This window comes from Mytilus galloprovincialis, chromosome 3 (assembly GCF_965363235.1).
Source record: "Mytilus galloprovincialis chromosome 3, xbMytGall1.hap1.1, whole genome shotgun sequence".
Classification (NCBI taxonomy): domain Eukaryota; kingdom Metazoa; phylum Mollusca; class Bivalvia; order Mytilida; family Mytilidae; genus Mytilus; species Mytilus galloprovincialis.
Genome location: NC_134840.1, coordinates 39,080,768 through 39,107,367, shown reverse-complemented (window position 1 = coordinate 39,107,367; position 26,600 = coordinate 39,080,768). Strand labels below are relative to the sequence as shown.

At 32.5% G+C, this 26,600-nt stretch overlaps 1 protein-coding gene across 3 annotated transcripts in view; it reads right to left on the bottom strand.

The window, feature by feature from the left end:
- Nucleotides 1-3,669: 3,669 nt before the first annotated feature.
- Nucleotides 3,670-26,600, bottom strand: part of LOC143067892 (protein unc-79 homolog) — a 67,117-nt gene continuing 44,186 nt past the window's right edge. For all 3 annotated transcript variants that reach the window (XM_076241501.1, XM_076241502.1, XM_076241503.1), the window contains 17 exons: nucleotides 25,485-25,932; nucleotides 25,187-25,334; nucleotides 24,549-24,779; nucleotides 24,298-24,336; nucleotides 23,851-23,966; nucleotides 22,482-22,567; nucleotides 22,078-22,317; nucleotides 20,270-20,380; nucleotides 18,375-18,479; nucleotides 11,923-12,102; nucleotides 11,030-11,208; nucleotides 10,331-10,520; nucleotides 8,297-8,347; nucleotides 7,341-7,481; nucleotides 5,376-5,453; nucleotides 5,034-5,078; nucleotides 3,670-4,840 (listed from right to left, as the gene is read on the bottom strand). In XM_076241501.1, coding sequence (XP_076097616.1) covers nucleotides 4,661-4,840; nucleotides 5,034-5,078; nucleotides 5,376-5,453; nucleotides 7,341-7,481; nucleotides 8,297-8,347; nucleotides 10,331-10,520; nucleotides 11,030-11,208; nucleotides 11,923-12,102; nucleotides 18,375-18,479; nucleotides 20,270-20,380; nucleotides 22,078-22,317; nucleotides 22,482-22,567; nucleotides 23,851-23,966; nucleotides 24,298-24,336; nucleotides 24,549-24,779; nucleotides 25,187-25,334; nucleotides 25,485-25,932 — 2,568 coding nt within the window. In that variant the 3' untranslated portion in view covers nucleotides 3,670-4,660. The remainder of the gene's footprint in view (nucleotides 4,841-5,033; nucleotides 5,079-5,375; nucleotides 5,454-7,340; nucleotides 7,482-8,296; nucleotides 8,348-10,330; nucleotides 10,521-11,029; nucleotides 11,209-11,922; nucleotides 12,103-18,374; nucleotides 18,480-20,269; nucleotides 20,381-22,077; nucleotides 22,318-22,481; nucleotides 22,568-23,850; nucleotides 23,967-24,297; nucleotides 24,337-24,548; nucleotides 24,780-25,186; nucleotides 25,335-25,484; nucleotides 25,933-26,600) is intronic.

Sequence of the window (26,600 nt, the reverse complement as noted above, 5' to 3'; positions counted from 1 at the left end):
TTTTTTACTTAAATAAGGCCGTTAGTTTTCTCGTTTGAATTGTTTTACATTGTCTTATCGGGGCCTTTATAGCTGACTATGCGGTATGGGCTTTGCTCATTGTTGAAGGTCGTACGGTGACCTATAGTTGTTAATGTTTGTGTCATTTTGGTCTTTTGTGGATAGTTGTCTCATTGGCAATCATACCACATCTTCTTTTTTATATGCTCGAAACTTTAGAATAGTTTAAAAATTTATCAAATCAAATAATCCTTGAGTGATGGTTTCGTTATTGAAATTCTAAATTGATGTTTAACCGCGCTAAATATTATATATGATAATCATACGAATAAGTCAGGAACGGAGTTTCAATCTGTTATTCAATAGTTGTTGTTTGTTTCTGTATTTGTTTGTCGTATAGTGTTTTGTAAATCAATGGTTTTCTCGTTTGAATAGTTTTATCATTATGTTAAATGGTGTCGGCGTTTGCTACATGTGGAAGTGCACACATTTACGACATGTTATTGCTTAAACGCACAGTTTCTTCTTCCCGCTAATAATATATAGTCACCATTTGCACTTATATGCGAATGGCCGATTGACAGTCGCTCCAAAATATTTTGCAACATTTCAGTTAAAAAAAAACTTTTTTAAGTCTGGTAATATTTTCGTCATATTTCCAACTACTTTATTTTTCTTAAACATTACAAATATTACAAATATAACAAACAAACAAACTTCATTTTTGGAACACTATCACAAAGTTTACGTAATACATGTGTAGCTATTTATTTAGATAAACTGCATTAATCCATACATTTCGGAATTATTTAGCAACTATATCCAAATGACGAGGAAGTTCGAGGTTATTCAAGTAATAAGATTTAGGAAACTTTGGTTAACACAACAGCATTTTCAACAAAGTAGTTTATTTTTGTTTGACAAACTCGAAAAGAGGGGGAAAAGTAATAAAATGGTTACCTAAGCATTTACTTAATTTCTATCACGAAATAAATGCGTTTAATATTTTATATACAGATACAATATAGTGCATTCGTAAATGTAAAACACTTTTTAATAGAAAATTTAAAAGAGATACATCAACAGTGTTTATTTTAGAATTGCTCAAGTCTGTAGGGCTTATTCCCGATTGTCCCACTTTTTTTTAAATTAAGAGCTCATATTGTCCCACATGAAAAGTTCTGACTGGTCCACATTATTTTATGAGGCGAAATGTTCTTATCCCTTGTTAGATTGTCTCTATGGTTTTGTTTCAGATATATAAGCCAAAATCTACATTTTATGCGATGCTCTTCTTTTAGACATTGCGGCCATCTTAATTATTGGGCGGGGTCATCAGATACTTTTTTGAAACTAAATACCCTAAGGATGATTTTGGCCATATTTGCTTTAATTTTGCCAGTAGTTTCAGAAGAGAAGATATTTGTAAAAATTAATGACGACGACGAATAATGAGAAAATGAGAAAAGCTCACTTAGTCCTATGGTCCAGGTGAGCAAAAAAGCAAAACGGACAAAAAGCAACGGACAAAAAGCAAAAGTGTCGGACAAAAAGCAAAATTATCGGACAAAAAGCAAAACGGACAAAAAGCAACGGACAAAAAGCAAAAGTATCGGACAAAAAGCAAAATTATCGGACAAAAAGCAAAACGGACAAAAAGCAACGGACAAAAAGCAAAAGTATCGGACAAAAAGCAAAATAATCGGACAAAAAGCAAAAGCGGACAAAAAGCAAATCGCGGACAAAAAGCACCGTATCAGACGCTTTAAAGAGAATAGTATGAAAAGACTTGACAATAATATAGGACTACCTTACCTTTAACATCATTTAACAATTGATATAAAAAGACAACACACCTAGAGCATTTTAATTTAACAAAAGTGAAATCAAAATATAATACATTGATAACTTGAATGTAGCTTGGTAAAAGTTGATGAAACACTGTGTTTTACACATTGCATTTGGTTCAGAATTTTGAAGGTGTCAAGCAAGGCCAGTAGTCAAGTCTGTCATAGTAATTGATGACTGAATTGAATGACAATTTTTCTCTTCATTTTCTCTTTAATATACAGAAACTGAACACAAAACAACCAAATTTGCAAATACAAAAAAATGTAGACATATTTAAAAAACCATGAAATTTCAAGGTTTCTGGTACCAAACATTTCTTAGCAATTTAAGTTTTCTGATAGCCATGAATGAATAAAATATTTTTTTGTTGACCATAATAACATAAGGGAAGTAATAAATTTTAATAAAATGCTTTGCTGAGCACAGCCAGATATGACCGCAGAGGTTGGACTGTGAACACTTGGGGCAAATTTGGACACAATATTCAAGCTTGATACTATCTGCATTTGGATTGTGATCAAATTTTGGACTTTAAATAGGTTTCTGATACAAAATAAATGTGGTCAAAGATCTTACAAATCTAATGTGCAATACTGTGCAAATGAAGATTTCTTGTTGAAACTTTAAAAAAAATTTGAAATAAAATAAGAATCCCTCAAACATTTTGATTCCCCCCTTGGAGCAGTAACTATCAAACTCAATCAGTCTTTCTTTTGTAGTATATAACCTTGTAGTACAATATTAGAGAGATCCATACACTCAAACACAAGTTATTGCCGGAAATTACAAAAATATTTGTTTTTGGCCCTTAATTCCTGAAATGTTGGCACCTTAACCCCAAAATGAATCCCAACCTTCTACTTGTGGTATTAAACATTGTGGTACAATTTCAGAGCAATTGAAATAATTATACACAATTTATTATTACTCAGAGTTCAAGCCAACAAACTGTATGTAATGATGAACCCACAGAAAACAACTGGATGAACCAAGTGAAAGTCCGAGGAATATACAACATTTTTACCAGTGACAAACATTAGATAAGAACATTTCAAATTTTAAAACATTTTATTATATTTTATTTTATTTTATTCTCAAAAACTGTATGACTTTATTAACATATTTCATTCTCTTTCACTAAATACATTCAATACATGTAACCAATAACAACATGGACAATAATAGAACACTATGACGTCAAATATTTGATGCCGCATTTTAGTACTTCAGAGCTTATTTTTATGTATACTATGTCCTGATGACGCCGATCTAATCGGTGAAACATGTCGACTTAATAAAAATTGCAGATAACTTAAGTGTTGTTGTCAATCTAGTGGCTATACAATTTATTATTATACTGAAACTAGAAAAAATGCTTGTTTTGTGCTGCTTATTCCTAAACAGTTGGGACCATCATCCCCAAAATCAATCCCAGCCTTACTTTTTTGGTATTCAACCTTCTTCAAAAATTTCAGAGAGATCCATTCACTTTAACTAAAGTTATTGTCCAGAAACCAAATGTGTCTTCAAATGACTATATCATAGCACTATAGGAACCACAATTTATTTTTTGAAACAAACAGTTTTACAGACTGTCATTCTCAAAACAGTTTGTTTAAAGAGTAGATGAAGGCTAGGTAAATAAATTCTTAAATATGTGTGGTATCAATTGAAATACGAATCAGGCTTTGTTTCTAATAACATTCTCATTATTTTGATGAAGTTGGTGATTATAAAGTAAATTTGGAAGAGTTGGAAGTACCCCACATATTGTTTTCTTCAACTCTTTTATTAATTACTTAGATAAATACAACATAATCTGTTTTATAAATTTTAATCTAAATTCACAACTAACAAACAACTACATCAACAATAACAATCAAATAACTCACAAATCATTACTAGGTAAATAAATAAATAAATCACAACAAATTAATTCTACTGTTTTAAAAACTGACCCTGGATATTGCACATGTTTATATTTATTGCACATGAAAATAAGAATCGATTCTTATGGAAGATATACACACAATGACTAAGTCCTGGTCATGGGATGCCATCTTGTATTTATTGCACATGATTATGAAAATATAATCTTATGGAAGATAGTCAGAGTTATTCTTGGTCCTAGGATGCAAAGTTGAATTTATTGCTTTATGAATATGTGATTTTTTCCCTCAAAGAGATAACTTTTACAAAGATATTTTCAATTTAAATACAAAAAATATTTATAAATTTTATAAGGTAAGCTTTTAAGGGGATGGGTCATTGAGTGATATCTATATTAGTTAGTTGGACTGATATATTTGCTATAAATCTAATCAGTAATAATAATCTATAGAAGAAACCATTTGATACAATACATGTTCTTTACATGCCAAAGGAGATAAATGGCATGCTATACTTGTATGCATTAAAATGATGTTTAGATTTTTATTTTAAAATACAGCTCACACATAGATAATATGTAGATGTCAGATGGTCTAGTGATAATACATATGCCTCTTACACTTACAAATTGCCAATATAAACTGACTGTGAACCTACATACTGGTTTCTCAAGTTTAGTAAAACAATAGTATTGTACCAACAGTAATCACAATAATAGTTTAACTTGAAATCTACACACTTTGGCAATGAATTTAAAAAAAAAACTAGTCAGTTCTTTAACTCCCTTTGGACTAAACTGTATATAAATATTCAATGGTAAGTAATAGAATTTGAATTCACATTTATGATGGTCTAAGCAGTAAATAAGTGTAACAGCAGACAATGTCCATATTCCCCATCCATCAATTTGTACAAGGTCCTAAACTGTATAAAATTGTGTAGCAGCAGACGACTGAATTTCATTCTGTCCTAGTTTGAATTGTATACGTTTCAGCCATGACAACAACACACTAGAGTTGAAGAGTGCCATATCATTAGATGGAGCAGGTGGTTCCCAGTTCTCAACAGACTGAAGTCTTACTTGTAAGTGGCCTGGTAACTGTTAGGAAAAAATGTTTGATCGTCAATTTTATTAACAGATAAATTTACAGTAAAAAAGTACCCCCCTGTAATGCACATTCTGTCTTTATTTTAAATTTCTTTTCTTTCCCAGTACAAAAAAAAAAATAATCCTTTTTTAAACTTAATTGAAATTTTATTTGACCTAACATAAATGAACTATATATACTTACCTGTGAATGATAAGTGAATAAAATGGATGTCCACATTGGAAACAGCTGAAAAAATATAGACAAATATACTTCAGATTCAATCAAGGTTTTAAAACTAAATGTAAAATATGCTGGTGTTTTTTTCTTCAATATGTTTTCTTATTTCTAACTCCAATATATTTAAAAAAAATAATATAATAGTTTTTATATTTATTTTTTTTCGGCTTTCATAAACCTATTTAAAATGTGGCAAAACAGAAATCTATTGAAATGCTTATCTTTAAATTGTAAAATGTTCAAAAGTTATTTTGCTAGGAATATTTAATTATGATCTGAAAGTTTTATTAGATATAACATTGTTACCTTAGCTAATACTGAAGAGTTGCATTCTCTTAAAGCTTCCATCAATCCTAAGAAATGTAGGTTCACTTTCTCAGAAAACTGTAAATCATAGAAATAAATATACATTAAAGTTCAAATTATTCTTTGAACTTCTTGTTTTCCTTTTCATAAAAAATAATACACAATAATAAAATCAGAGATTGTTAAGTTACAAGAAAACAGGTTTCATTCATATCAATTTATGCCATTATTAAGCAATCAAGGACTATAACCCTGTATTACATAAGGAAATATTGTCAATATCATATTTGACCTTCTTTTTGTCATAAGATACAACACACACAACAACAAAATTTTAACCAAATGCTCTGCAGGGTTCAGCTTTATACGACCGCAGAGGTTGAACCCTGAACGATTGGGGCAAGTATGGACACAACATTCAAGCTGGATTCAGCTCTAAATTTGGATTGTGATTAAATAGTTGACACAGCATAGGTTTCTGACACAGAATGAATGTGGTCTATTGAATTTAAAATATTTTATTTGCCTTTGAGCAATTCACTATGCTGTTGAATATTAATTTTCTCAAAAAAATGTTTGAAGAAATTTTCTTTTTATTTATGAAATCTGAAATGAGAAAAATTTACTATGCAATTAAAGATTTCTTGCTATAGCTGAATAGATTTCTTGCTATTGCTGAATACTGTGCAATTGAAAATTCCTTGCTATTGCACAATACTTAATATAATAATTTTGGATCCTGATTTGAACCAACTTGAAAACTGGGCCCATAATCAAAAATCTAAGTACATTTTTAGATTCAGCATATCAAAGAACCCCAAGGATTCATTTTTTGTTAAAATCAAACTAAGTTTAATTTTGGACCCTTTGGACCTTAATGTAGACCAATTTGAAAATGGGTCCAAAAATTAAGAATCTACATACACAGTTAGATTCTGCATATCAAAGAACCCCAATTACCGGTATTCAATTTTTGATGAAATCAAACAAAGTTCAATTTTGGACCCTTTGGGCCCCTTATTCCTAAACTGTTGGGACCAAAACTCCCAAAATCAAACCCAACCTTCCTTTTATGGTCATAAACCTTGTGTTTAAATCATAGATTTCTATTTACTTATACTAAAGTTATGGTGCGAAAACCAAGAATAATGCTTATTTGCGCCCCTTTTTGGCCCCTAATCCTAAACTGTTGGGACCTCAACTCCCAAAATCAATCCCAACCTTCCTTTTGTGGTCATAAACCTTGAGTTTAAATTTCATCGATTTCTATTTACTTATACTGAAGTTATTGTACGAAAACCAAGAATAATGCTTATTTGGGCCCTTTTTTGTGCCCTAATTCCTAAACTGTTGGAACCAAAACTCCGAAAATCAATCCCAACCTTCCTTTTGTGGTCATAAACCTTGTGTCAAAATTTCATAGATTTCTATTAACTTAAACTAAAGTTATAGTGCGAAAACCAAGAAAATACTTATTTGGGCCCTTTTTGGCCCCTTATTCCTAAAATGTTGGCACCAAAACTCCCAAAATCAATCCCAACCTTCCGTTTGTGGTCATAATCTTGTGTTAAAATTTCATAGATTTCTATTCACTTTTACTAAAGTTAGAGTGCGAAAACTAAAAGTATTCGGACGACAACGCAGACGACGACGCCAACATGATACCAATATATGACCAAAAAATTTTCAAGTTTTGACGACGACGCAGACGACGACGCCAACGTGATACCAATATACGACCAAAAAATTTTCAATTTTTGCCGTCGTGTAAAAATAGGTTTAATAGCTCTGAAACTAGCATGGAAACAAAATAAAACGCCATCAAAACATCAGGGCCCATAACTCCTGAAAAGCAGAAGTGAAAACCATCAAAATCAAATGGGATCTCCAATTTGTCAAGTTTGGAGAAGCAACACAAAGTATGATTGGCATTTCTGTTAATAATTAATAAGATCAATATTTTACCTCTTTTGGTGTAGATAGTAGCTGTAGAATACCAGGTGTGACCCGTGCCCAGAAGTCCATGATGGTAGAAGATGCTATCTGATGACTTTCTGATGTAACTGGATGCTGAGCAGCTGCAGACTCACAATACATTGACCATAACTATTAAACATAAACAAAAAATAGACATAATATAATTGAGAAAGGAAATGGGGAATGTGTCAAAGCGACAACAACCCCGACCATAGAGTAGACAACAGCTGAAGGCCACCAATGGGTCTTCAATGTAGCGAGAAACTCCCGCACCAGGAGGCTAAAATTAAAAATCATACAAGACTAACAAAGGCCAGAGGCTCCTGACTTGAGACAGGCGCTAAATTGAGGAGGGGTTAAACATGCTAATGACATCTCAACCCTCCCCTATACCTCTAGCCAATGTAGAAAAGTAAACGCATACCAATAAGCACATTATAATTCAGTTCAAGAGAAGTCCGAGTCCGATGATGTAACAAAAGAAAATAAACAAAATGACAATAATACATAAATAACAACAGACTACTAGCAGTTAACTGACATACCAGCTCCAGACCTCAATTAAACTGATTGAAAGATCATGTCTTCATCATATGAATATCAGGCAAAATCCCTCCCGTTAGGGGTTTAGTATCATACTACCTGTGTCATGCCAACAACTGTTTTTTTTAAATAATTGTGTTTAGTTCCGATGCAAAGACCCTATAAGTGAATCAATATTAAAGCCAAAATATGCAATCTTTGATGACCTGACAACAGTATGGTCACTATATCCCTTCTTAATAAGTCTGTTTAAAGGTTTTGTAAGCTTTTGAGGTGAATACTGACATTTTTTTGCTTTGTAAAGAATATTACCATAAAAGATTGGATGTGAAATATATTTATAATGTAGGGTTGTCAAATTTTTTTGAGATAATAAAACTGAATGTATTGTTTATTCTTACCTGGCATAGAATGAAAGCATGAAACAGAGAGCTCATATGGAGAACAGAATCCTACAAAAAAAGAAATTGCAAATATATTGCATGAGAAACTTGATTACGGTAACATCTTTTCTATTATACCTATAGTTGGAAAGTGTGTGAAAACTAATCAAGACCCAAACAATGAATAATGCAAGGTCATTCATTCAAAATTAACTATGGTATTCCCAAAAGGAGAATTTATTTCAGAATTTACTAATGTATATTTAATGGAAAATTTCTGTATGACCATAAATTTAGAATCTATTGTATGCATTCTAAAATGTATGATGACTTAATCAATACTCAGCAAATGCTTCATCCAAACAATGAAACAGAACAAGAGTGCACACGCTGAAATGTCTCGCCTTCTATACTAATCATTGATATTATGTTGATAGTCCTAAGTATAAAGCTAAGCTTTATTACAACTGTCACATAAACTCAACATTAACCAAGATAACTAAACAAAGACCAATGAACCTTGAAAATGAGGTCAAGGTCAGATGAACCATGCCAGGCAGACATGTACAGCTAACAATGCTACTATACAACATATATAGTTGACCTATTACTTATAGTTTAAGAAAAATAGACCAAAACACAAAAACTTAACACTGTGCAATGAATCGTGAAAATGAGGTCACGGTCAAATAAAACCTGCACAACTGACATAAAGATCATAAAATATTTTCATACACCAAATATAGTTGACCTATGGCATATAGTATTAGATAAAAAGACCAAAACTCAAAAACTTAACTTTAATCACTGAACCATGAAAATGAGGTCAAGGTCACATGACATCTTCCCACTAGACATGTACACCTTACAATCATTCCATACAACAAATATAGTACACCTATTGCATATAGTATGAGAAAAACAGACCAAAACACAAAAATTTAACTATAACCTCTGAACCATGAAAATGAGGTCAAGGTCAGATGACACCTGCCAGTTGGACATGTACACCTTACAGTCCTTCCATACACTGAATATACTAGCCCTATTGCTTATAGTATCTGAGATATGGACTTGACCACCAAAACTTAACCTTGTTCACTGATCCATGAAATGAGGTCGAGGTCATGTGAAAAACTGTCTGACAAACATGAGGACCTTGCAAGGTACGCACATATCAAATATAGTTATCCTATTACTTATAATAAGAGAGAATTCAACATTACAAAAAATCTGAACCTTTTTTCAAGTGGTCACTGAACCATGAAAATGAGGTCAAGGATATTGGACATGTGACTGACGGAAACTTCGTAACATGAGGCATCTATATACAAAGTATGAAGCATCCAGGTCTTCTACCTTCTAAAATATAAAGCTTTTAAGAAGTTAGCTAACACCGCCGCCGCCGCCAGATCACTATCCCTAAGTCGAGATTTCTGCAACAAAAGTTGCAGGCTCAACAAAAAATGAAATTCCAGTTTTTATAAAGCTCATATTTTTCAGAAATAAAAGGATAAAATGTTCCTTTGAATTAACAGTATCAGAAAATATGCAGGGTTTGTTGCTCGTGCTGTGTATATGCAGTAGAATGTGTCCCTATGTTTGTTGGTGTATGCATTTATATTTTACCATTATGGGTTGTTTGCCTATGAGAGAGCTTTCACAGGTTATTATATATTTGTTTTATTAATTGTTAATTAAGTATTATGATGTTTGGATGTATAAATACTAATCCACCCTTGCAATTTTTATTATATTTTACAAATTGTGACTTGGATGGCAAGTTGTCTGTACATATATTAAAATGGGGTTCTCGTTTGAATTGTTTTACATTGTCTTATCGGGGCTTTTTATAGCTGACTATGCGGTATGGGCTTTGCTCATTGTTAAAGGCCGTACGGTGACCTATAGTTGTTAATGTCTGTCATTTTGGTCTTTTGTGGATAGTTGTCTAATTGGCAATCATACCACATCTTCTTTTTTATATTTGATGATATATTAATGAAAATAACTTATTAGTATAACAATTCTCACTAAGTATCTATTAATTACCTTTGACCTTTCATCAAACCCAGTCATGATGACCAATACATGTTCTGCAACATAACTACTGGCATCCAATGGTATTGGTAAACAGGAAACTGGTGCTGCCCCCTCTGTCATGGCAGTGTGAGTCAAAGAACCAATCAAAACCCAGGACAAAGTCCTGATGTGGCCAATACAATCAGTAAATTCTTTTGGGCTAGAAAACAAAGAATCAAAATCTATATATTAAAGGTAACACCCCTTATTTAAAATTTCTTACAAGACTGAGAGAAGCCTACTATGATATTGCAATACATTTCATTTTTGAAGTACAGTGGTTATTTTGCTCAAATTTCTTTCACCATTAATTGTGTTTTTTTTTGTTATTTTTTATAGACAGCTAGGTCTGTTTTTGTACTAAGTAAAATTGATGATGTCAAGTTGGACAGGAGCAAAGAAACTTTATGAAATTATCTTGTAGTTTGTGGTAATAGAAGCAGGAGGGACATAGCAGCCAACTTCTGAAAATGTACATGTTTTTTGTGTGCATGACAACATTTTTAAGATTTACATTTTTCAAGGAATCTTTGCAAGCACATTTTTTTCTTATATTCATATTTTTGTTTTTCCCTAATTGTATGCTGGTAATGAACTTGCAAGCCTTTTTTTAAACGCACAATTCTTTTACCATTTTTGATATTATAAAAAATTATTTATCTGACTTACCCCTGCTGAACTGTAGATGGTGGGTGATATAGCCAGGGCAAATATCTAATTATAGCCCTATTTGTGTCTCTGTTGTTCCCTCTGGTGATTTCCAATGCTATATATTGTGCAATCCCTGACTTTAGCTGACTACCTAAAGTATCTTCATTTAAACTAGTACTACCACTCTTCATGTTGTTCTATTGAATAAAAGATATGAAAGCAAATCAGCAGAATCCACAGTAGATGAATTGCAGTCTTGACATCCAATGAAAGGCTGTCAAACTTCAGAGCAATCTTGGACTAGTTAGAAAAACTTTGTATAGTTACATTGTCTATGGGCAGTGTTTGTTTCTGAGTTATAACTCTATATATATTTTATATTATTACCTTGACTTGACTTGAGATATAAACTCTGGACTTTATTCTATTTACATTATTTTACATTATTTGGATAGTGTATGTTTATCAGATATCAACTTTGTATTTTATATTATGGTCCTTCCCTCCGTCTATATCACCCTGCTCAGTTGCTCCATAATACTTGTATCATGGCTTTGAGACAAGAGCAGGCATTATCAGCGCATTATCTGTGAGAGGAGACATTATCAAGCTTGCTTTTGTCAAGCGTAAAACTGTCTTATGGAGGATGAAAAAGACCAGTAATAGAACGATAAACAGATAATCCTGTTTTCTTTGTATACATATCGAAAAATATCAGCCTCTAGACACACTGTGAAGTTTTTTAGCTCGTTCACTGCACTCAACAGCTAAAAAGGTTCACATTGTGACTCGCAGTTGATATTTTACAATATCAATGTGTAGAAAACCTGATAATCTATATGTATTTTAATACCTTGACTTTTAATAATGTTTGCATGTCAGATATAATGCTCTATATTTTATATTATTACCTTGACCTTGGATAGTGTATGTATATCAGATATAAACTCCAAACATTCATTTAGATGATCTCTCATAGATTCTGCTGCACATGTGCTAATTAACATGTTGGCATGTGTCATATATAACATCCCTTGTTCGCCTAGAATGTTGGTATTTGCAATGGTTCCTCCTGCATCTAACACTACAAACTATAAGATAATGTTACAAGTTAAATAAGTCTCACACAGAATATAACTGGCTATGGAGTAAGTCGAGAGAAAACACTGTCAAATAAAACACTCTTTAATATTTCTTCCTTCTCCAGATCTAAAACTACGTACATGGCAGTGAACCAAATAAACCAAATGGTGTAACATTTTTATATAGTACTTGTACGTACTTTGATTTACGTTCGTTGAGTTACTTCCCTTTGATATCAGTCTGATATGATTTATGTAAACCTCATACATTATTTGTAAAGTAAACAGCCCCACACCTTGGGTTAATTCCCTCGTCGTTGTCGAAAAACCTAATGGTAAGCTAAGGGTATGCCTGGACCCTAAAGATCTGAACTCTGTGATTCAGCGTCCGCACTATCCGATGCGAACATTAGAGGATATTCTGCCTCAATTGTCGAACGCGCATTATTTTACCAAACTTGATGTCCGATCAGGTTATTGGACCATTAGTCTTGACGAGCCGTCTTCATATTTTACTACCTTCAATACACCCTACAGTCGTTATCGTTTCAAGCGTTTGCCATTTGGTCTCTATTGCTCACAAGACATTTTTCAAGCGAAGATTGACGAGTGCTACGCAGAACTCAGCAATATTGAACAAAGACGTTGAATTTGCATGGGACGAACCTCAAATTGCGGCATTTAAAAAGGTCAAGGAGGTTTTGACGAGCTCACCCGGTCTGATTCTTTCTTATTATGACCCAACGAAAGACTTAACTTTACAAGTTGACGCATCCCAATACTGTCTAGGCGCAGTCTTACTGCAAAACGACAAACCGGTAGCTTACGCTTCGAAATCCTTAACAACATCAGAAATAAATTATGCACAGATAGAAAAAGAAATATACGCAATTGTTTTTGGGTGTACCAGATTTCACCAATACATTTATGGTCGTAGTATCCGAGTTGAAATGGACCATAAACTGCTCGTTTCAATTATGAAACAAGAGGCTGTCACAACGACAGCAAACCGGATTTATTAACATTTATTTCTGTCCTGCAAATATCACAAGAACCATAACTGATGAACAGTGAAAGTGAAAATCATCAATATCAAATTTGACCTCCATTTTGTAATCAGTATCAACATATTAAAATTTGAAAAGCTTAGGTTAAATGGTTCATGAGTAAATGCACGGACACGACTGGAAAAGCCATTTTTCGATCTTTCAAGATTCATAACTCCTGAACGGTAAAAGTCAAAATCGACATTATTGAACTTGACCTCCATTTTGTCATCAGTAACAACATATTAAAATTTGAAAAGCTTTTGTTGAACAGTTCATGAGTAAATGCACGGACACGACTGGAAAAGCCATTTTTCACTCTTTCAAGAAACATAACTCCTGAACGGTATAAGTCAAAATCGTCATTATTGAACTTGACCTCCATTTTGTCATCAGTAACAACATATTAAAATTTGGGAAGCTTTGGTTGAACAGTTCATGCGTAAATGCATGGACACGACTGGAAATGCCATTTTTCAATCTTTCAAGAACCATAACTCCTGAACGGTAAAAGTCAAAATCGTCATTATTGAACTTGACCTTCATTTTGTTGTCTGTAACAACATATTAAAATTTGAAAAGCTTTGGTTAAACGGTTCATGAGTAAATGCACGAACAACATTTGGTTGCCAACCGCCCGGCTGCCCGACTGGCCGCCCGCCGTACATCCCCAAATCAATAACCGACATTTTTGTCACAAAAATCCGGTTAAAAATCATTGTTAGACGCCCCCGCAAGATTGCAATGCATGGTTTTTATGGTTACAGCGTTATGAACTCGATGTTGTACATTTGCCCGGAAAATGTATCCCCGTGGCTGATACCCTGTCGCGCAAATTTCTGTCGGACACTTACCCTGGTCTTTTTGATAGCTTCGAGTCCCCATTACCCTCAATCTAATGGGTTGGCAGAGAAAACAGTGCAAACTGTAAAAAATATGTTTAATAAATGTAAAAAGGATGGTAAAGACCCATATGTAGCTCTCTTGGAGTATCGCACACTTCCTTTGGATATTGGATATACCCCTTCACAGTTACTGATGTGCAGAAAACTCAGATCAGTTCTACCATCCACTCTTGAGGGACTTATACCAAAAACCCCCCTTTATAACGAAGTTCAGAGTAAAATTGATTGTAAAAAGTCTTGTCAGAAAAAGTTCTATGACAAGGCTAGGCTCAAAACCATTAAAATCTTTAATTTCTGGAGATTCTGTCAGAATAAGGGGAAGTGATGGACTCTGGAAACCTGCTATTATCTCTAGTCAACACCCTGCTAGTAGGTCGTACATTATAGAAAGTCAAGATGGTGGTATTTATAGACGCAATAGGCGTCATATAATAGGAACCAGAGAGGAAGTACTGTAATAACTGGCCAAACGGGTGTCTTTTACTTTGCTGCCACCACCTGTGTTTACAGGTACACAGGGAACCTCAATAGACTAGAATAAGCTAGTCTAAAACAGAGAATGGTTTAAACACGGGTGTTCTTTATATTACCAGACCAACAGGGTTAAAATACTTCTGACACATTAACTTCACTTTATATTTAACAAGAAACTCAAATTGCGAGAACAATATGGGTAAAGAATATTCAAATACGTAATAGTCTGTGTATCTAAACGCACTTTCTATCGTGTAGTTCATAGAACAGCATTACACTGTAAAATAGAGGCTGCACCTCTATAACCTGGAATCGCATATAAACTAACACTCAAGAAGTGGAAACTTCCAGGGCAGTACCATCAGACTATTCCACAAATAAATATTATCTATCTGATAATCGAATAGTCTCTTGTCTCGGTCTAACAAGAAGATCTATTCTCTCACGAGACAGTGTAATGACAACAATCAGAGACCAGTTGGACAACTATGGTGTATTATGTGTTTTCAGCAAGGAAAAGTAAGATAATTGTGATAGTCCAGTCAAACTAAGATTTAACCTCAAACTAATTGCAACAGAAAATGTTTCAGTTCTAATCTATAGTATTATGCCCTTTATAAACACAGAAAAAAGTCCCTTAAAATTTAACTTGAGGAAAACTCAAAATCAGCATTTTAGATTTTCAATGGAAATTAACATTGGGAAGGGAGATAACTCTTGCAAAAATTAGTCTTTTTTGGTCAGTTTTTGGTTGTTTTTCTTGAAATTTATGTATAGTATGATACTTTGATGGGGTTATAAGTTTGTTTTTGACTAAATTACATAATCTTCATCTCATGAAATGTACAAAACCGAAGTGTTATGGGTAGTTTTATTTTTTTCGCACATTTTTCTTTCAAGAAATTGCAAATTTGAAGCTTTGTAACCATTTTGAAAAAATAATGTGAAAATTTGGTATTGTTTATATCTGTATATTATATTTTTTCAGCAACTTACTTATCTTAAGAAACTTTAAACCACAAAAAGAAGAATACATGCTTAATCATTTTTATTAAATTTGAGATTCTTCACCTTGACATGTTGAAAAATTCAATAAATGGTCAACTAATAAATTACGAAATCTAGATTATAGCTTGATAAAATATATGAAAACACCTTTAGAGTTGTTTGTTATACTCTAAAGACCGCTAAAAAAACAAGAATCAATACATTCTGATGAATAGAAGCGGTAAAGTTTTAATTTTATATCAATTTTTATTTATATTTCTGCCTTTTTTGCAAGAGTTATTTCCCTTTTCAATGCAAATCTCCATAGGAATTTTAAATGGTGATTTTTTTAGTCTTCCTCAAGTTAGATTTTATGGGACTTTTTTCTGTGTATATTTGGGGTATAATGCTAAAGATTAAAACTCAAAAATCTTCTGTTGCAATTACTTTCAGGTTAGGGTCAAATTTATGCTAGATTGACTGGACTATGAGCATAAAGATGTTTTATCAGTTAATTCACGAATTGTTCAGTAAACAATATTACACAGTTTTTATCTAAATTATTTGCTACAGTGTTCAACCAACTATTAAATATGCTATAACATTAACATATATTATATCTATGCTATCTTCTAATAAATTATACTTTAAAAATAACAGTACTTTGTTATATTATCTAATAGACTTCAGCCTCCTGGAGTAAGCACAGGAAGACAAACTTCAATCGCTGAGATTGAGAGTAGTTAAACAGTAATTATTCTAGCTTCTTACAATTCTTAGCCTAACAAATATACAGAATTTACAAATATTCTCCCTGAATACTGGAAAATCTCAGCAAACAGGATACTTAACAAAATGTCCTTAACAAAATGGGAAGCGAGAAGGGGAATGGGGAAGGCATGTAACTTTAATCCGTTTACCTCAAAGAAACAGGTTAGCAAATGAAAGCTAGCCTGAATAAATAGACCAGCTATTTATATGTACATGTACAATTATATTAAATCCATTTTTGATTCTGATCTAAGTACTAGAATACTAGACTTATAGTGAACAGAAAACGTCCAAAAAGTTCTAAACTGCAGTAAAACTGCTTAGAATCTCATGAAAATATGACTTCAGCTATCGACGGTATCAACTGACCGAATATCTGGCAACATCTCTGTAGTTCTAACTAAGGAGGAAGAGCCCCTGACAAACAGGTGCAAGCTTTTTATACCTCGATGAAGCTATCGGGGTAACGAACGGTTCTTAACGGGGAAACGAACAGGGAACTGGGAACAGGCCTGACAAGAACGAAAATAATCCTTGATAGCTAGAATTAAGTACATAAAAACGTAAACAACATGTTTACGGAACATAAAAATCATCTTAGTACAATTTACAATCACAATTAAAATAGTTTTAATACAATAATCTTGTAATAATCAATCTACAACCGCTATAGTATTCCTACACTGTTTTACGCTTGTGGTACATAAAGTTCACCTGAGGTTTCACACAGTTCACCTCATTTGCATAATCAATACACAAAAATCATTGTGCCGGTAATGGCGACTGAAGTGAAAGTGAAAGTTAACTACATAAGTTATCTCAATTCTACAACATTAAAAATGGTTTTACACTTGGAAAACGGATTACATAGAACACTGTGAGCAATAATGAAATGAATTAAAAAGGTGAGAACCGGTGTCAAACTTTAAAATAGCCCAAAATCGAATCATAGCCGATAACAGGTGCTTGAATGAAAATACACATGTTTTCTAAGGAATTTCGCTTGGCCAAGTCATTACAGTACCCCTTACTACTGTTGAAAATGACACAATTGTACCCCCTGTTTGTAATGAACCACAGTGCAATCTAACCCCCTGAATTAGCCGAACCTACTTCGAACATTAATAACTCGCCCTAAATTACGAGCGATACAGAACCTACAGAAACCCAACAAAATCCTTCTGATGGTTTATACATTACAAGATCGGGACGTATAGTAAAGCGTAAAATCATTGAATCAATGTAACTTCTTGTATATGCTTATAATTTTTTTAATTCATATATGGTGTATACATGCATTTTGAGTCCTTTTTATGCTTACAAATGAACTTTAGTATGCCAGGACAATTATTGAACACTGAATTTATATTGGAACATTAATTTGAATTTGTCCATTGTATTTGTATAACTTGTGCATGTTATTTTCTTTTAGTTTTGTTGAGAAGGGAGATGTAACATTATTTTTATATAGTACTTGTACGTACTTTGATTTACGTTGGTTGAGTTACTTCCCTTTGATATCAGTCTGATATGATTTATGTAAACCCCATATATTGTTTGTATCATTATTCATGTGGAATACAAAGAACACGCTGCTTTCAAATTTTGTCGTTCTTATTATCGCCATACGGCCCCAGAGAATATTACAAATGGGACATGGGTTTGTCTTTTTAAGCAAATTATTTCTTATTTAAGTATTTATTTCATATCGCCTGAAGAACCCCATTGATTGCAATATCTATTCAGTTTTAAATGTAATAGTTAAAATTACAAACTATAAAATATAAGGTTTTTCAAGCATTTTAAATTAAGAAAATATAACTATCGAGGGTTTATAAGTATTGTACTAGACTTGGTCAAGGTATTAATTCTGTCTCTATATTAATAAATGATACAACAGAAAATTCCATGTTATGAATGAATAAGGTAGGAAATTACAGGAAACCATTTATTCAGCATGCTGTTGATCAATATTTATCAAACTGGTCAAGACAAGTTTAAATGCACACTGAGTAAGAGTAAAGCTATTAATGCGACTGAGGATAAACTAATAAAGAAGCCATGGTATGCCATTACTAACCTATATAACTTGTCTTACCTGAACTAGCAGCAAGAAATTTTCATCAGGCAAACTGATCTTAAACTTCATTGCCTGGACCAATTCAAACACAACTGTTCTTGTCAGGTATAACTTGTCCCTCTCCTACAAGATAAACAATCAAAGAGCATGATTGCTCTGAGGGATACAATTGCCATTGTTTTCATTGATACATGTATTAGTTTTATTTTCAAAAATAATTCAACTGCACAAAGTCATGTAAAATGTAATTTACGTAAGTTAAGTAGTAACTCAACTTTAAAAATAGCCAATCCTCCATACAAGTGTATGAAAAATGTAATTATTGTGTTTTATTTTTGTACTAGCAATTCCAAGTTTACTTTCCACAGCAGTCGCTAGAGTGAGAGAAATTATTTCACTTCGTATCTCATCACCTATTTTCCTACGTGAATTCTAGGAGGAACCCCATTTCTAACTCTTTAAATATTTAATTTCCTTTGGGTCAGTGGGAATGACTCCTTTCCGTACACATTCCTATGTTTAAATTGCGATCGCTTTTAATATAATACGACGTCTATCGACAGAACAAGTGAATTTTTTTCGACGTATTGTCTTATTTGGAAGTTACTTACGGAAGAGAGACAACTCGAAGCGATAATATGGAAGACTCCATTTCGGCTGAAGGGGTGTTCTAGTTAAATCTTTACGTCGTGGACTCCATTTATTTTAATTTAAATGATGCATATGATTTAAAATTATGCAACGACAATAACCCTAAATAGCAAACAGACATAGAAAGGATCTCATGAGTTTCAAATTAATCAATGGAGTGGGGAATCCAGAGAAACCATTCAATCTGATACCCCTTGAAGTCAAGAAAACTATACGAATGCGCATAATTACATAAACAAACCCTAAACTTGTCATTTATAGCAAGGACGTATATTAAATGTTAATTAACAGATTAAAAGAACTAGATGGTTCTCCATTTCTTTATGGAAGTACAATATCACATATCAGTTTCATAACGGTGACATATAAGAAAAACTCCACTTCAGTTCTTATATGACAAAAATAGATTTATTGGAATTCAGAAAACTCTCGAATTTTATCAAAACTGGGGAATTCCCTCTGACATGTTTCTAAATTTATAAAAGCACTAAATATAAATAAATATAAATACTGTTTAATTCTGATTTTCCGTGTTGTTAAAAACACGCATATAAGTCAAGAGAAATATTGAAACATGAAGATTATGAGAAGAACATTAAAGGAAAGTTGTTTAAATTCAATCCTTTTGTTTGTTTTTACCTTTTAAAGCAAGACAATCTAAGAATCTGAGATGTTTCTTAATGTTTAGAATAAAACGATTGACGTGAGGGCATGGACCTGAGTCAATGGTATAAGTCTACAGATTGCTTGAAAGCAATCGTATCCCAAAAACTATATACATATATGTATTTTACAGTCTAAATTGTGTTGTTATGTTGCATTCCAATCCAATCAATGCACATTTCCTTTCATTCATAGAAGATTCACTTTAAACAAAATCTTTAAAGCTGCAGAACCTAAAGCATAAAATGGAAATAATAGTGTTTACATTTATTCAGAAATGTGTAGTGCTATTGAATACATACAGAAATATTCCAGAAAACATCAAAAACTTTACTGAATCACTCAAGTATAAAATGTGACAAAGTGACCCGATATTGTGAAGTCTATTGCACCTAAGCTTGATAATCTAAAATTTACAAACTGCATGAGGTTTCTAATAAAAGGATTATTAAACATAGTACACAAACAGAAAGAACAACAATGGTTACACTGTCATTATAAATAAATCCATCAGTGGATCAACTCATAGACAACACCAAAAACTGTGTGCAAAATGTTACTGAATTGAATTTGAAAAGAAGTTATCAAATGTTACCTACCTTAACATATGATCTGTTACCAAGGGAACAAATATCCAACATGTGTTGTAGCTTGAAGTTACAGTTCTCTATTGCAAAACTCAACAACTTGGAGAATGGCTCAAGAATAAACTGTAAAATAAAAATACAACATAGATATAAAATTTGAAAATTACATATTTCATATATAACTAATCATTTGAGTGTATATACATATAGTTTCAAAATTCATTGCATTCTTTGTTCTATGAAAATCAGAATATACTAGTTGCTGTCTCATCCTTTATGTGTCTGCCCAAAGTCATGAGCCTGTAATTCAGTACTTGTCGTTTGTTGCTGTTTATCAAATGTGTTTGTTTTTCTTTATTTATTTTTTGTACATAAACCAGGCTGTTAGTGTTAGTTTTCTCATTTGAATTGTTTTACATTTGTCATGGGGCCCTTTATAGCTGACTATGTGTTATGGGTATTGGCAAACAGTGACATATCCTCGATAATTATAGCAGTCATAAAGAGAAAACAGAAAATGTGTATTGTGTAATTCAGATGCCATTGGTAATGAATACCATTACATTTTTAATTGTTCAGCTTTCGATAATTGTAGAAAACAATGTATTGAATTTTACAATAGAAATAGAACAAACACATTGAAGTTTTATGACTTAATGAATTCCCCAAAATGTACAGAACTGAACGAACTTTGTAAACTTATTAAGGAGATCAATAACAAATTGAACTTTTCTGGGTGAACAATTGTGAATGCCTCTACATGTATCTACTTTCGTATATTATTTATTTATGTAATTGTATTGAAATACGTATAATTATCTCTATACCTTTCTGTAATTTGGTTTTTGAGAATAAAGATATATATACACAGCAATGTATCACCATCATTGATGGCGATCCGATGGATACATCTGTTGTAGAGTTGTCACTGACTCAGACGTACTTATAAATATAATTATTTTCTGTGACTGTATATTACATTAATTTGTAGGATCCTTTACTATAGATAATTTAGCTGATCTGTAACAATAACATCTTCATGCCTTATATATCATGTACTGTAGTACGCTGCTAGATTAAAACTGACGAGGAAAGGTAACACACGGCCAGCGAAAGCTCTTTTTTTGAGAGCCCAGGTGGTCGTGTGGTCTAGCGGGACGGCTGCAGTGCAGGCGATTTGGTGTCACGATATCACAGTAGCATGGGTTCGAATCCCGGCAAGGGAAGAACCAAAAATTTGCGAAAGCAAATTTACAGATCTAACATTGTTGGGTTGATGTTTAGACGACTTGTATATATTTATATATATATATATATATAAGATTATACTTGGTTATAATATTATTTATATCATGATTTATTAGTAAAGCAGACAATTTTTTAAAGTTACAAATTCAAAAATTTAAAAATAAATCTGACTCCAATCTATTTATCATAATTTTTCTTTAATTTTAAGTACAAATTCAAAAGTTTAAAAATAAATCTCACTCCAATCTATTTATCATAATTTTTCTCTATTTTTAAGTATTTATTTGATGAAAAAAGAAACATATTAAAAATAAACAAGGTATTATACCTAAACAGTGTACCAAATATGTTGTGCTTTAACAAAAATACAGGTAAATCTTAGGTGAAATTCTAATTAACCCTGATTGTTATAAAAACAAATTATTTATCAAAACATCTATTGTTATTTGCAAGTGGGAATAGAAGGAATAGTATTTTTAAAAAGTGGGAATAGGAGGAAGACACCATTGACATAAATATTGAGATTTTCAATTTTCATTTTAAAAACTATAAATACTATAACAGTGACTCACCCTTGCAGTGCTCACACCAGACACTTTCAATATAGCTGTAATAATTTTAAGTACTGGTGTCATGTCACATGGATTTGGTAATACTGTTGGAAGTTTCCTCAGGAAGATATCAAACTGTAATATAATACTATTCCACATTGGTGCTGAAGACTCCAGTGATATACAGTTGATATACATAGATAAGTTGTTCAGCAGTAACATTATGTTGTCTGATGGCAAATTCTTTCTACTGTTTAGTCCCTGTAAGAAATTGAAATAATGTAAGCATGTCAACATCGATCACCTCACAAAGTTTTAATTTCCAAATTTTCAACATCTTGATCTTATGGATCTTATTGTTTCAAAATTAAAAAAAATTACATTGTAAATTTGCTTAAAATTGCAAACAAAACAGAAATAAATACCTCAAGTAAAAACTGTATGGGAGCTTGACATGTCAGTTCTGTAAAATCTACCAAAGCTGTAGCCATTGTCTTGAAGAAATAAGTATCTGTAACAATATATTAAATATATCATTGTATATATATATTTAATTATTCACTAACTGCATTTTGGTTGACAGTTTTGTTTATATAGAAAAGTGTAAAGCAGAATGAAAATAAATATGGACACAAAGGGAAGAACAGGGCATACCATAGCAAGTTGTTTGTTTGAAGCGTTTATGTTGATCTGATTTAAGTATGGACCTTTGTCACTAAATATGTTGCATCAACTGACAAAATATGATTTTTTTATATCTATAGTTGCTTGGATCTGAAACTTTATGCAGAACTTAACCAAAGCCGTTAATGTGTTACATGGACTTAAAGGTGATTTGATTCTAGTTTGAACCTTCATCACTAATATAAGACATCAACTTGTAAATATATCTATGTGCTCTACACATAGTTATTTTTAGATGCGTAATACCTATTGTAAGAACTGGTTTGGATTTCGCGGGTAGAATATAATAAAAGGAGCACGTTTTTTTTTCAGTTTTTGAGGTTAGGCAGTGACCACGTTGGTTACTACTACAGTGTAGACATATTTACAGTAGTGTAGAATTGTTATGTAGTTCAGAGATTAATTGGATGTGTACTAATTATGATATTTGTTTATTTTTAGATATTCTGTAAGGCCAGTGTACCATGAAATTTTTTTATTTAGTGGACGTTACGTATTTACATTCAGTGAATCCAATGTTTTGGTGGACAATGAAAATTAATGATGATTAAGTTTGTACAAATAAATGTTTAATAAAATGGACATGGTCACCGTGCTGGACAAAATCAGAAATGTGTTTCTTTATTTTATACCAAGATGATATAGTATACAGTTTGGGTTGGAAGAAGGTTTCAGAAATGAAGTAGCGATGTGAACATAACTTTATGTTTGTTTGAACAAGTGAATTAGAACATAATAGACCCTTCGCTATCATTAACAATGGAGCAAAAATTACCTTTCAACAAAATGGGGTAAAATCTCTAATTTGGCATTAAAATTAGAAAGATCATATCATAAGGAACATGTGTACTACGTTTCAAGTTGATTGGACTTCAACTTCATCAAAAACTACCTTGACCAAAAACTTTAACCTGAAGTGGGATGAATGGACGGACAGACAGACGGACGAACAGACGGACGGACAAACAGACAGACGCACAGACCAGAAACATAATGCCCATAAAATGGGGCATAATAAAAATAAGGTATTGACATAAAGAGCAAAGATTCAACACAAACATCTAACAACTAAAAGTTTTACCCCCTCCCCTTATAACTTGTCACACTCACCTTCAAAATTACTCTGAAACAACATAGGAAATATACCATTGGGTGCTAGCTGATGTAAGACACACCTTAGGAACTGTCTGGCAATGCTTAAACTATTACCTGGTACCATCAGATTACTGAAATGACAAAAATTATTACAGATAACTGGTATTAACAATCACTTCATTTTAATTCCAGTGGATAGTTGTCTCATTGAAAATCATACCACATATCCTTATTTTCAAATCTTCAGAAGACTGGAAAGTTAATTAAAATTGTGACTAGATCGATTAGTTAACAGATTGGTTATCCAAAAAGAACACTATAAGTTTAAGTTTATGACAGGATGAATGGCAGCAATAAGACAGAAAACTAAAAAAAAAAGATTGCACAGTATTATTTATCTATAAGATGTCAAAAAGAAAAGGTGTATCACACTTGCACATTTAAATGAACAAATTTACTAACCTTTCAGCTTGCCAGGCATATGGACTGCTTGATGCTATCCTAAAAAACATAGAAATAAAACTTTGAAAAACTTAGAGCAAAAGGTCAACTCTTACATTTTGAAGAAAAAAAACCCAGACCTTATATAAAACTTAGTTGTACCTAAGTGATTATTCTCATTCATATCTACACTCATATAGTAAAATGCAGCAACATAAAAAAATCTGAAATACAACTATGAATTCAATAAATAAGATTTAAAGAGTTCTTACCTAGATACACACTGTAACATTTCTAACAGTAATGGGGTAGCCAATGATGGTTCTCTGTGTATAAAGGTTGCCAAGACAACAATACAGTAACCAATGACATCATCATCATACTGCTCCAGGATAGCATTACATTCAGCACATCTGTCTAACATTACATTATCACCATATCTAGAAGCTGATGGTTTCTTTACAGCCTTCTTTGCCAGCAGTTCACTTTTTCTACTTCTCCTTCTGGAAGAAAAAAGTCTTAATATGAAGACATGTTTACATTAAAGAAAACAGACAACCATGTCTAATATATTGCACAGAAAGAACATATTTGTATGCATTTTATCATGAAAGAATGCCTGATTCACTCAGAGTATTGTAATATTAATAGAGATGAAAATGTATCATAGTAATCAAATGAAAAATTTCTCAATTACTGGTAATTTCAAATGCACAAAATGCACAGCAAGCCTCATGTTTTTAAATTTGAAATGGAACTGTCTCAAAAGGAGAAAAATCACATCACATTTGATGTACTGGTGAAATTAATACTTCTTAATGTAATGGACCTTAAAGTATTACACTAGAATATATATATACAGAACAGTTTAACTCTTAAACCAACTGTGATAAAAATATTAAATACTTACGATTTAGTGGTGGTAGTTTCATCTGGAGCAGGTTCATTGAGTTCTGGAAATATAGTCTGTAATTCTACAGTAGTTAGACCAGTCTTCCTATTCTTTCTTTGTCTAAAGTTAGGTTTTGGTCCTGTCCCTTTTGAACTCTTCTTTTCATCTGTAAATACACAATGTAACTTAATGGTCTTCTTCAATATAATAAATTTCGCCACAATATAGCCTTTGTGTGCTGATGCAACATACACAATCACCAATCAATATCATAAAATTTTTCCTTCTTTAATAAAAAAAAGAGTACAACTTTTACCTTTTCCGTCAGTTGTGGTTTCTGTTCTGGTCCTTGATGTATTAAGTTTATCTGAATCGGTGTCAGAGGTCGTCTGATTCTTATCACTGTCATCAGCACTCTCTAGTTCAGAGGTCAAGTCATGGCTCATGTCTGTAGTAGAGGTCACTCCTGTCCATGTACTTGACACATCCGTAGCACTACTGGACACCCCAGTTGACAACATTGGAGGACAGGTAACCTTAATACCATCACCAGGTACCACTGATTTGATTTTTCCAATACCTTTCTCTGGTTGTTTAGAGAATTCCTGTAAATTTTTGGCCATTACTTTCTCTACAGATATTGTTTTAGTGTTGTCATCAACTGGACTAGTTTCTATTTTGGCAGGTGATGTAGAAAAGGAATCTTTTGGTTCCTCCTTCTTCTTTGGTATATCTACTGCTGATGTTGCATTTTTGGGTTGTACCTGATGAATGAAACTTAGCATATAAGTACACCTTATATCAGAAAATACGATTGGTTTGTTTTTATAAATTGGATACTAAATATCAGATTTTGTTTTTAAAAATTAGACATGAACTTAAGTGTTCAAAAATACACACGTTTTTGTCGGGTTGTATTCAGATTTTTTTTCTTCAAATCAATGCACATGTACATAGTATGACCTTATTATCTAAAAAATTTCATGAAATTCTGTAGTGTGGTTTCAGACAAGTTGCAATAGCAGACTGTTGCAATAGTATGTTAAGTTATCTTTACTCCATACACTCTGTTTCTATAAAGTATGGATAACATTCATTTATCGCTATTTTGTGCATTTTTCCTTTGATCTTTTTTTGTGATAATTTTCATATCATGCTACTCGCTTGAGATGGAAAATTATCGCTAGAAACTAAGCATGCACGTGGCGTTGCTAACGAAATTGACATGAAATTCAAATGACATTGACAACGTCGTCATTGGTAAATTGGTAAATCGTCATTGGATCATCTCAACTCGTTTGCCTTTCTCGCTTTCGCCGTCCCGGCTCTAGCGAGAAAATCAATCTCGTTGAGATGATCACCGATAATCTATAAGTACGTAATAAGTAGCTACAGCTGTACCAATAGGCATGAATATTTACAGCCATACATA